The following is a 10,637-nucleotide window of genomic DNA, read 5'->3' as shown; positions in this document are numbered from 1 at the left end:
TTATTTACAGAAGCATGATGTAATTATGATATGCAATGCTTCAAGTGTATAACATTCTGGTCAGTTGTTGTATGTAGGGCGTACTTGCTGACGTTCTTTGATACAGCTAGTTGAAAGCCTGTAGGGTAAATTCACGTGAATTACAAAGAGATATTTGATACATCTAATTACATGTTGCAGTGCCACTCATCGGTATCATTCAAAACGCAAAAATGGACTTGGTCTCGCGTGCTTGGAAATGCTGTATCTGGTGTCACCTAACCCTGCTTCAGGATGGGGTGGGAAATGAAGAAGCAAATAAAGCAATCACGAATAGACTAAGGAAATCATCCAGTGAGTGCTGTGATTCCAACAGTTGAGTTTGCCTTATTCAAATACCATCTACTCTCATCTTAAGGTAGGCCTTGGCGACGGTTGGTATGCTCGTTCAAGCCCCAGGCCTGACTCGAACTATCGTGCACAGTGGTACGCCTCATGTCGCGGCGGTATTTGTACAAAAATGGCCCGTTTACCGCCCGGTGCATAGTACTAGTATTATCCCAAACAACCAAATCGCCCACGCACTGCCAATCAATACTCAGGCGGTATTTATTTTGAGTGCAGTGCATGAAGAGCTTGTCGAAAACCTGCTGCGATTTCTCCGAGGTCAAGCCTTCGATATGATGAATATGGGTGGCGATGTATAAATTCATCCGATTTGATGTTTCATGAAGCTGAACCAGCTTATGACGGCCCATCGGGTAATCCTCAGGGTTGATATTGGCGTACCAATCTGGAGCGGCTACCTTTTTCGAATGATGTATGGAATGGGCAGCAACATAGTCATTTGTAGCAAGCTCATCTTTTGTTTCCTGGTCCAGCTCTGCGTATGCTTGTCTGGTGTCGCAGTACTCAATACCGCCCCCATTACCTGGAGGAGGCAGTTCGTGGGCAAGGAGCAGAGAGTATCCAGCACGACGGGGGTTGAAGCTAGAGTCTACGTGAAAGAGACAATTGCCTTTATTGGCTGCGCCGTGGGGACTCTGGTCGGAGACAATGGTACCATCCTCTTCGACATTTGCTCACGTCAAATAGTTCATCGTATTTGAGGCGGTTCGGGCGTCCTAGCTTGATGTATGGCGTTACATCATCGAGTTCACCGAACATATGCGATAACTCAACGTGATTCTCATCGGTAAGACTGGTCGAGCGAATGAAGGGAAAGGTTAGTATAGTTACCAACTTTTCGACAAACAGAAGCCAACTATTTACCTTGATTAATGCATCCAACATCATCTTTTGACAATCGGTGGTCACAGCATTGGCAAAGCTGAGGCCAGGATTTCGGCTCCAAATGAAGTATGTAGCTGTTTAAGCTGAGGAGTCTGTAGGGTAGGCATGGTGACTGCCTTTGTTGTAGCAGTAGACAATATATGACTTTTGATGGTGAGCTGAGCTGGAAGATTGTGCAATGAGGCTTTTCTATGTCAAGAGTATGAGAGATATTGATATGTCATACACGGCTCTTATATACTTGAAATGGCCACCATACTCCGAAGCACATTGTATGTATTTTCTCAGACAGTGGAAGGTACACGTAGGGGTTCAGAGTCGGAATCGATAAACGCCTTCCCGAAGAGACTGAGGCTTCTTGCGTCGGCTTTGCTCCGCCTATAGCCGTGGACTGAATGCCGACTACTGCGACAATTAGTTTGCAGAATACGGTTCACGATTATTCCACGTCAACTTTTGTGTCATCGGTGACGTATGGGCGATTAATCCTATCCTCCACATAGCCTAACAGGATTCGGACTAATGAATAGATTCAATTGCCAATCGTCGTGACTGTGGAGTTTTCTAGCATCCGAGCTTTGAGCGGGGAGTTTTTCAATATTCAAATTATAATTGAGTATAATTTCTGTCTCTATCTCAATCTTGTGTAGAAAGCGGCCCCGATGTATCGGCTATAATGCCTAATCTGGGTTGACATGTAATCTTCGATATACTAACATCTGAAACTAGAAACTGAATATAGTTCTAATTGGCGCAATCAAGATGACAAAGTCTACCCGTGAAAGCTTTGTCACAAATACATTTTCTGTCTCATATTCCATGTCTTTTATTGTTTTATCGTTCAAGAATTTCTGCAACCATATGATGACATCTTACAAACGCTCGGAGTTAATGGAATGCTATTCTCATAGGTATTCTAATCTAGCAGCATTCAAGCTTATGACATTGGAGTGGCTATCTCAATTATACGAAAACTTGCCTGGCCGCCGTAGAGATATCTTCGAACTTGCCACCTTCTTTCCGTTGAATAACGCCACCTGGACCATATGCTTTGTCGTATCCATTTCGCCTTTCGTGTTCCGCAATGGCATCTTCGCCTTTCAAATAAATACTGTCCACACTCTCGGGACTTAAACCGTTCTCCTCAGCCGCAGCTATCAGCCTTTGAAGTTCCTCAGTGATGCGAGCACGCTTAAAGTATGCGGTGCGAGGATAATGAGCCAGCCTCGGACGAGTGGGTTTATATTCTGGGATGGAGGTTCGATTTAGTGCACGAAGGATGACCTGTTCGCATAAAGTCTACATTATATTTAGTCAACAAGTTTGGGTATTGTAACCCAAAGGCCAGGGAGACGAGGTTTGTCAGAACTTACATAGTCGCCATCTCCTCGATTTAGGTTGTATGGTTCAACAAGATTCACATGAGGATTTGTAATCACACGTGCATAATGGAGATGGTTTTGCCCATTTGTGTGTGGAAGTAATCCGTGAGTAATGAATACATCGCCAGCTTTTGCGACAATGTGAGAGAACCTTTGGCACTTGGGTATATGTTTGTACAACACATCTTCAAAGGGAGAGTCGAAACCTTCGGGGTGGTCATAAAGATATTGGCAAACACCTACACAATGCAAGTTTGTTAGAATGAAACATCTCAAAGGGTAAATATAACGTTTGTAATACACTTACCCTGAATACCATCCTCTGCTATAAGCGTGCCACCGCCCTGTTCCGGAATATCTGTGAAGCAGTGAATGATTGTCAACGCATTTCCGCTGCTATCAAGGAACTGGCGGTACCAATCATTATCGGTGTGCCATCCCGTTGCTTCTGTTGGAGGAATTTCGTGGGTCTTCCAGTACTCATTGCCAAAATTTATAATGAATTGATCACCATGATAACGCTCGCGAATAGGATCAATCTCTTCTTCGCCACCCACAATTTCAACAATCTTGTTCCATGCATCAGGGCAGAATTCAGACACGGGAACTTCTCGGTGACGTGGAAGTTTCATGTAGGTCTCTTTCCAAGTCGACTTGTCTTCTGGGTCATAACCGAGCCGAGTCCAGAGATTTTCCATCCACCCATGGAGGTACTCTGGCTTAATTGCATTTTCAACTTTCAGCCATCCATGCTCAATAAAGTGAGCGCATTCCTCGGGTGTCAAATACTGATATGTGCGAGGCATTGTTCTAGCCAGGTAGTATACATAGGGCCAGTCAGCTTTGTGCCATGTATAAAAGCAGTGTGTAACATAACCAATGGTTGCCAAACTTACACATATATGTAAATGCGCAAAGCTGAATATGTCTTTGTGATTCTTCTAGAACTGAGAATAGCCAAATGTGACCTTGTATTGCTTATTGGGTTTTCTACGACGGATAGGCTTTTATATCTGGAAAAGATGGTCAAACAATTGTCTAACTTAATCAAGAAAGGTAATGCCGAACCGAGATGATTATATCAGTGCATTAAGTTGTAGGGAGCTGTTGTTTTTTACATGTGTGGCAGATCGAGTTTGGACTCCAAGATGTGTAACTGGCATTACACATGACCTCGATGCGGGACAACTGGGGGGCTTCTCCAGCTGCTCAATTAGGAAATATCGGACCGAGCTACTAGGACGGCGCGGAACCACTAACTGATATTATTTACAGGTGGCTATAGTAGGTTTAGACCCCCTAGTATAAACCCTGATAAACTGCAGTTTCTACCTTTACTTTCTATCTTTACTTATTTTTTTCCTCTCTTAGGTAATTAGTTGTTTATCAGCTTATTTGATTGCAGTCCAATACTAAAGTGCATAAGAGATATTCAGCCTAGGGCAACATTGGCAATTGTAACTTGCGGGGTATAAGGTCAAGCCAAAGGCCATCATAACCTGAATCATACTCTTCCCAGACCGATTTGACAAACTGCGCAAGGTTGCTAAAGTTTTGCCGGATCCTAAAGTTGTCCAACGCCCAAAACACTTGTTCACCTCGATTAGGGAGCTCCATCATGGCGACCAAAAGTGGGAAATCCAGCCCAATCCCCGTTCCTTCAGACGAGCACGTGCTAATAAATGACAGTTGAGTTAATATGCAGTCCGCATACCGACGCGCAGTGCTGTCCTCTTTACCGATGGGAAAGCGCAGGCGATGTATGACGAGCAACGCCGCGATGCGGTATAAACTCGCCTGCGCCAGCGCTGCATCCGTTTCAAAAAGTTCGTGCTGCGAAGAACGAGGCTCGTGGGGCAGAGGCTTCCAAGCGCTAATTTCCCTTTCAATGTCCTTGTAAGGATCGATTGCCTCCAGGTTCTCTTTCTCGCAAACCTTTGGAATTATGCTCATCTTGACTTGATAGCTCCGCTCACATAGATCATAAAGTAGAGGAAGAAAAGAGGAGCAAGCGCCAATGAACCTGTCGAATGTGCCTCGGTCGACAGCGGTCAGCCGCATAACAGGCAACTCACGAGCAATCAAACATTTGACTGTGTCCACTAGAACCAAACAAAGGGTAACCGAATCCAGCTCTGGCCGTAGAACCAAAGCTGGGTACCAGTCCTTGGCGCTCAGAAGTGCACCGCATTCGATAGCTTGCTCACAGAAGCTGGGAACCAGGTGGTTGTAAACCAAAAGAAGTTGGCCAAGCATCAGGAAAACGGCAGCATCTTCTACATTAGCTATGAAGAGTGAGGCATGCCTTAAGCATCGGATGCAATCAGCCCCCCTGCTCCAATCAAAACCGTGTAGTCCTCTGCTGCAAATACTGCGGAAAGCAGCGAGACCCAATACGGCGTAGTAAGCGGGAGACAAAATGTGAGGGGAACGATTGAACAATACTAGGACTGCAGCCTGGAACTCATCGGCATATTCTCGCCCTAACATAAATTGGCGATGGAGCTCGTAGAACGAGTCTTTGTTGACAAGGATGTTGTAAACTTGGCGATAAGCCGCCCCAGGCGGTTCGGGTGTGCGCACAATAGATGTGGCCAGTTGCATGCCTTTGTCACTCATGAAGATGGTAGATCGTTTATTCACCATCCAACCCACATCCTGACTAGCTGATGATCTAGGAAAACATGCCGTAGGAGCTGAGAGTTTGTCGCAGTCAGAAGGTGATTGCCTTTCCCAGTCGTATTGGCTTGTCGACTCAAACCGCATGATAGACGAGTTTCCCGATGGATACTTTTTCACACGGGGCTGACGTCCCATGCGCTGCCTTTTCCTTGGGAAACATGCTTCGCCTAGTCGATGACAACTGGCGCACACAGTTCCAGGCAGATCAAAGTGACATTTCATTTTTTTGGCGTGACAACGGCTACACGCACCATTGAGAGGCTTCGCCATCAGGCTAACCGTTCAGGTGCGAGACTTGGGGGCGCAGTGATTGCAAAGAAAAACTGGTCGCAAAATGAGCAGGCCGCTACAGCAATGACGTGAAAGCTGGACCAAAGGTTTATGGCTGTTTGTGAGAAGAGACATTCTAAATTCCTCAAAGCTTCCAACGCAGAATCGGACTCCCTCCAAAAAGGATCGTTAGTGTCTTTGCCTTTACCGAAAATGGCAAGATGTCGCCGAAGCTTACAACACCGCTATTAAGTCGTCCCTTTTTGGAAACGTGACTCGCATATTAGTGCATTAAGATTCCTGTGATTGTCTAATATATATCTTTGGCTTTAATACTTATAATAGCAAGAAGTAGCCCGCTTGGTACAGCATTTTTAGAAACAGTGGTCGATAGTACAAGGTCTTTTTATCGTGGTGTAGTTACTCCGGAGAGTGTTATATATTTCCCATAACACATCTTACTTCCTATTTAATTTATTACCTTTCACATTCTTACTGTTTGCAGAAAGATTGAACCACACCAGTCGTTTCTCTTACGAGGTCCATATCCCCTAATACATTACGTCATGGCCGTTCACGAGCAGTTTTTGCGATTCGCAAGTATGTAGCCCTGGATTACTTTTGCACTGGCTGAATCTGAGACAAGAATAGGTGGCAATGAACAGCGCTCAATAAGCCGCGAGGACTTGGGCTTCTATCATGCTGTGATTGTCGGCGCTCTCTATGAATTTGGTGACGACGTGGATGCTTATTCACCAAGTTCATATTACCAACCACTTCGACAGTGCATTGAAGAGCATGCATATCTCCACGTCGCAATTGGTGACACGCATACCGACAAGGCATTTTACCACCACGTCTTGGACATCCACTTAGAACAACACGTCGTCATGGCTGATCACACCGCGTCCAGTGATGATTTGACCGGAATCCAGAAAGTACTAGCAGACGACCTAGATAAGCCATTTCCAACCGGTGTTCCTCCATGGAGAATCACTGTCCTCCCACTGCGGACGGGCTGCTTCATTGCCTTTTCTTACTCGCATTCGATTGGAGATGGCTGGACAGGAGTCGTGTTCCACCATACCTTTCTGAACGCATTCAGGAAGTGCCCAATATCCTCACGATCGGTAGATCCCTTGGTCAAAATACCTCCAAGGCCGCTACCCCCACCGTTTGATACGCCTGAAAGATTGCCCATATCCTGGTCATACCTTATTGCACCCCTCGTTGCGATGATTTTGCCAGCATTTGTCACAAAACTACTGCGGCTACGGGTTTCTGTTTCCGCCGTCAACACAAGCACTTGGACTGGCTCACTATCCCGTTTCGATGCAGAGACTCATCGAACAAAGGTTGTGGTATATGAAATCGAAGAACACATCCTTAGTTCAGCAATCCGTGCAGCAAGAGACCACGATGCCAAGTTGACTGCAACTTTTCACGGCATTGTGAGCCGGGCACTGAGCAGGGCTATCCCCGATCGCAAATATACAAACTTTGCATCTTTGACGGCAGTGAATATGCGGACATCCATCGGCATTCCAGTTGACGAAATGGGTAATTTCGTATCAGGCTTGTATATGAGCCATCCGCGCGACGACACACGTGGCGACTTTTCCGATGATTTTTGGGCTGCTGCCTGCGCGAATACTCACAAGCTCATGGCAGCAGCTTCAGCACTCTCAGATCAACCAATTGGCTTGCTCCGATATTTGTTGAGCATTAGGAAATGGTTAGTAGGGAGGATTGGCAAGCAGCGAGACAGCTCATACGAAGTGAGTAACATAGGCTCTTTCGATGCTGAAAATCACTTGTCGAATAATAGCGACGAGACAGCTAGAATTACGAAAATGGCGTTTGCACAGCCTGGACATGTCAGCTCCTCTGTAATGGCATTCAATCTCGCTAGTGTTAAAGGCGGCAACTTGATATATAGCGTAACTTGGCAACAAGGAGCTTTGGGCATCGACGAGGAGAATGAAGATAGCCTTGTTCATAGCATCTGTGCTACAATTAGGCAAGACTTGGAATCGTTAGTGTAGCCAAATTCTAGCAAATGAGAAACTATAGAGCAAAGGTATTTTCGCAGGCTACATCCAATTAAGGAAACGGTTATAGTAGGCTTTTATTATGTCTTCTGCTCCTCGACTATAGCCACCTACCAATAACATCATTTCAAAGCTTTTCGCATCGTCCAACAATAATCTTCGCACATCTTTTGGATTCTAAATCGTAGAGGAGTCAAATCTTGGCTTAGAATCGTTCTCATCGCCCTAATTACTAAAGCACCTACTGGGCGATTTTTCGTAAACCTATTGCAAGTTCCATATGCTCAATGCTAAGTGGCGTATAGTTCTCAAATGCGCCTTTGACAAGGGTCACCCAGATTGTATCCTTCTTTGCAAATTTCAGGGCTCGCTGTCTGGAACTAAAGGAAACTAATTACTTTTGCAACAGCTGCGACAATTTCGCGCGCGCTGCATAGGATTGACCCCTGACGCATCTTGGAACTGAATCGAACTCGATTGCCTTGAGTAGACTAATCCACCCTGCTATTGAGAGCCGTTTTCGTTGGCTTCACGGCGGCGAGAGCGTCTTCTCCACGACATACCGGACTCCCTGACCCAGAACAGCAGCGTGGCCGCCACGAGACCGCACGCCGCAGCAACTACGAAAGTCCAGCCGGGTCCCAATTGCCCAAGTGTAGGCTCGAATATAGCCAGTCCTGCACCTGCAGTTGCACAGCGGATCAAGTTGTTGGCCGCCTGTGCACTTGCTGGTTTCCCCGGGTGCGTATCTACCAGCAGCGTGCCTATGGCTGTGAAAATACCCTGCACAGAAAGGCCGATGAGGAACTGTAGTATAAGCGGCACCGCCATGTGCTTCGATTCGAAAGTCAGCTTCAATGCCCACATCATTTCAACCAGGCCACACCCGGTGACCTGAACTCACTAACTCATACTGGATTGACCACCCGTATCCAGCGATGCAGAGGCAGCAAGGCAACAGAGCGTAAACCAGGCTGCCGAGACGAGCCTTTTCGATGGGAAAGGAAGCCAGGTCATGGTTTGCTCCGTGGTCCAGTGGAAAATGAAGTCTGGTTGCCGTCCGTCGGTATTCTATATCCAGTACTTTGCCTAAACCTTGTCAGCTCATATGAGCCGACTCACTTTTGGACCGCTGGAAATGAAGATCTGAGTGAATGGAGACTAATCATGGGCTGTAATTCTTACCTGAGAGGACAGCTCCGAGACCGCATCCGACACCAAATGGAAGATAGATCAAGCCGGTGACCAAACTCGAAGTCTTGTATGTGGTGCTAAATAGATTTGATAGCGAAGCTTGAAGGGACGAGTAGATGGCGTAGTATATGGCCATTGCGCAGATAATGAGGAACGTTGCAGGTTTTCTCAGTACACCGAGCGTCTTCAGCGGATTGGAACAGCTCATGCGCGCAGTTCTCTCATTACTTGATGCATCGTCGGAAACTTGCTCGCCGATCGAAGATTTAGCCAGTAAAAGTGGGAGGATCGGCCTACAAAGACCATGAGTCGCCGATGCACTCCCGTTTCCCACAACTAATCGGGAAGTTTCAGGAAGACATAGGGCGATGACAAGCAAGAAGCACGCCGACGCCGTTGTGAGGAACCAGAAGATCGAACGCCATCCCCACCGCTGCATCAGCAATCCGCTGAGAACGGGGCCAAAGCTTGGAGGGGTGTTGAGAACAAAAGACATGATGCCCGAGGTGCTCCCTCGTTCCGCCGGCGTGAACAAATCACCGAGGACTCCAAAAGTGATGGCAAACGTCCCCGATATCCCGGCAGCCTGTAAGATGCGAAAGCATAGTAGAGCAGCGAACGATGGCGACAAGGCTAGCCCAATATCCGCACCGAGATAAATAACCAAGCAGACGGCGACGGTCGGACGCCTACCGATTGTGTCGGCGGAATTGCCAACGATCGTCGGGGCAATCGCCGCCACGATGAGATACACGGTGATGGTCAGGTTAATGTCAGCGATAGAGACGTGGAGATGGTCGGCCAGTTGTGGGATTGCGGGGAAGTAGACGAAGCTGCTGAGTGTGCCGAGACAGCCCACTGAGGCCATCAGAATCACGATCGAGCGTTTTTGCCAGCTACTGAAAGCCGAGTAAGGCTCTTCTGGGATTGGACTGGGCCTCGGTGCGCCCAACTCGAGCTTTGGTTCTGTGGACATGCCTAGGAGGGGTCTGTATGACGAGCAATTGTAGAGATGTACTCGAGTCGGGCTTGTTTACTACAATGGAAAGAGGAGAGCTATGATGAGACTGGAGAGACAATAGCGAATAGAAAAGGGTAATAGATGCGGTAGGTTAAGTAGAATCATGTACTAATAATAGAGACCATATGGAAACTGCTCGCCTATGCATTGTACTCGGAACTTAGCTGCCCAATAGCATGCATTGTGTAAACGAGCTGCGTTAGTTGTTTGTCGATACACCGGGAACTGACACCTTGTCACAAAGCCAGATGTCGTAATTTCTCGATTCCCAATTTGTTGGTCACGCTACCATCGGGCTTGTAGTGTGAAATAGTGACAAGGGATCATTCGGTCTAGCCGCGAGAGGCTCGCCCCCGCAGAGAGGAGTCTTTTATTATGGCTAGATGAACATGTATGTGAATTTACTTGTCTGTGTTGTTGAACCATCTGTTCTGGGTATCTCTCTTTATATTATATCCTATTCCCGGCTTACTAGAGCCGTGCGGGATCAATCAGACTTCCCGCATCCGTACATTCCTCCAATTAAAGTACTGCCTAGAGCAAGTCTAGGGCTGCATAGACTTCTCGATATAACCCCTGCTTCCCGAATATGATATACATTTTATTGCAAATAACGTGAGGTCTTTTCTTGGATTTGCGGTCTCGAAGCAATGACAGTTTTGTTGTCATGTGTATCTATGTGCACGGCTTGTGACAGGAATCACTTACTCTCCATCTTATGGCATTGCCCTCACTTGGAACTCTAGTTAGCAATTCACGCCTATT

At 46.7% G+C, this 10,637-nt stretch overlaps 5 protein-coding genes across 5 annotated transcripts; 1 reads left to right on the top strand and 4 right to left on the bottom strand.

Annotated features, from left to right (window-relative positions):
* Nucleotides 1-392: 392 nt before the first annotated feature.
* Nucleotides 393-1,379, bottom strand: TrAtP1_010605 (uncharacterized protein; the record flags this gene model as incomplete). The annotated part of the gene is made up of 3 exons (XM_066114782.1): nt 393-969; nt 1,043-1,180; nt 1,297-1,379. 3 exons carry the CDS (start codon nt 1,377-1,379, stop codon nt 393-395), a joined length of 798 nt encoding a protein of 265 aa, XP_065970879.1.
* Nucleotides 1,380-2,235: 856 nt separating this feature from the next.
* TrAtP1_010604 (uncharacterized protein) lies at nt 2,236-3,460 on the bottom strand (the record flags this gene model as incomplete). The annotated part of the gene is made up of 3 exons (XM_066114781.1): nt 2,236-2,556; nt 2,646-2,893; nt 2,962-3,460. 3 exons carry the CDS (start codon nt 3,458-3,460, stop codon nt 2,236-2,238), a joined length of 1,068 nt encoding a protein of 355 aa, XP_065970878.1.
* A 442-nt stretch (nt 3,461-3,902) lies between these two features.
* TrAtP1_010603 (uncharacterized protein) lies at nt 3,903-5,718 on the bottom strand. Its single transcript, XM_066114780.1, has one exon. The coding sequence runs from the start codon at nt 5,604-5,606 to the stop codon at nt 4,092-4,094; it is 1,515 nt and encodes a 504-aa protein (XP_065970877.1). The 5' UTR covers nt 5,607-5,718; the 3' UTR covers nt 3,903-4,091.
* Nucleotides 5,719-6,172: 454 nt separating this feature from the next.
* Nucleotides 6,173-7,651, top strand: TrAtP1_010602 (uncharacterized protein; the record flags this gene model as incomplete). The annotated part of the gene is made up of 2 exons (XM_014092076.1): nt 6,173-6,206; nt 6,258-7,651. 2 exons carry the CDS (start codon nt 6,173-6,175, stop codon nt 7,649-7,651), a joined length of 1,428 nt encoding a protein of 475 aa, XP_013947551.1.
* A 510-nt stretch (nt 7,652-8,161) lies between these two features.
* On the bottom strand, nt 8,162-9,949 carry TrAtP1_010601 (uncharacterized protein; the record flags this gene model as incomplete). Its single annotated transcript, XM_014092075.2, has 3 exons — nt 8,843-9,949; nt 8,562-8,746; nt 8,162-8,491 (listed from the first exon to the last, which is right to left on the bottom strand). Exons 1-3 carry the CDS (start codon nt 9,825-9,827, stop codon nt 8,162-8,164), a joined length of 1,500 nt encoding a protein of 499 aa, XP_013947550.1. The 5' UTR covers nt 9,828-9,949.
* Between the last annotated feature and the right edge of the window lie 688 nt (nt 9,950-10,637).

This window comes from Trichoderma atroviride, chromosome 6, assembly GCF_020647795.1.
Source record: "Trichoderma atroviride chromosome 6, complete sequence".
Classification (NCBI taxonomy): Eukaryota; Fungi; Ascomycota; class Sordariomycetes; order Hypocreales; family Hypocreaceae; genus Trichoderma; species Trichoderma atroviride.
Note: the sequence above shows the minus strand (reverse complement) of the source record. Positions and strands in the feature narration are given on the sequence as shown.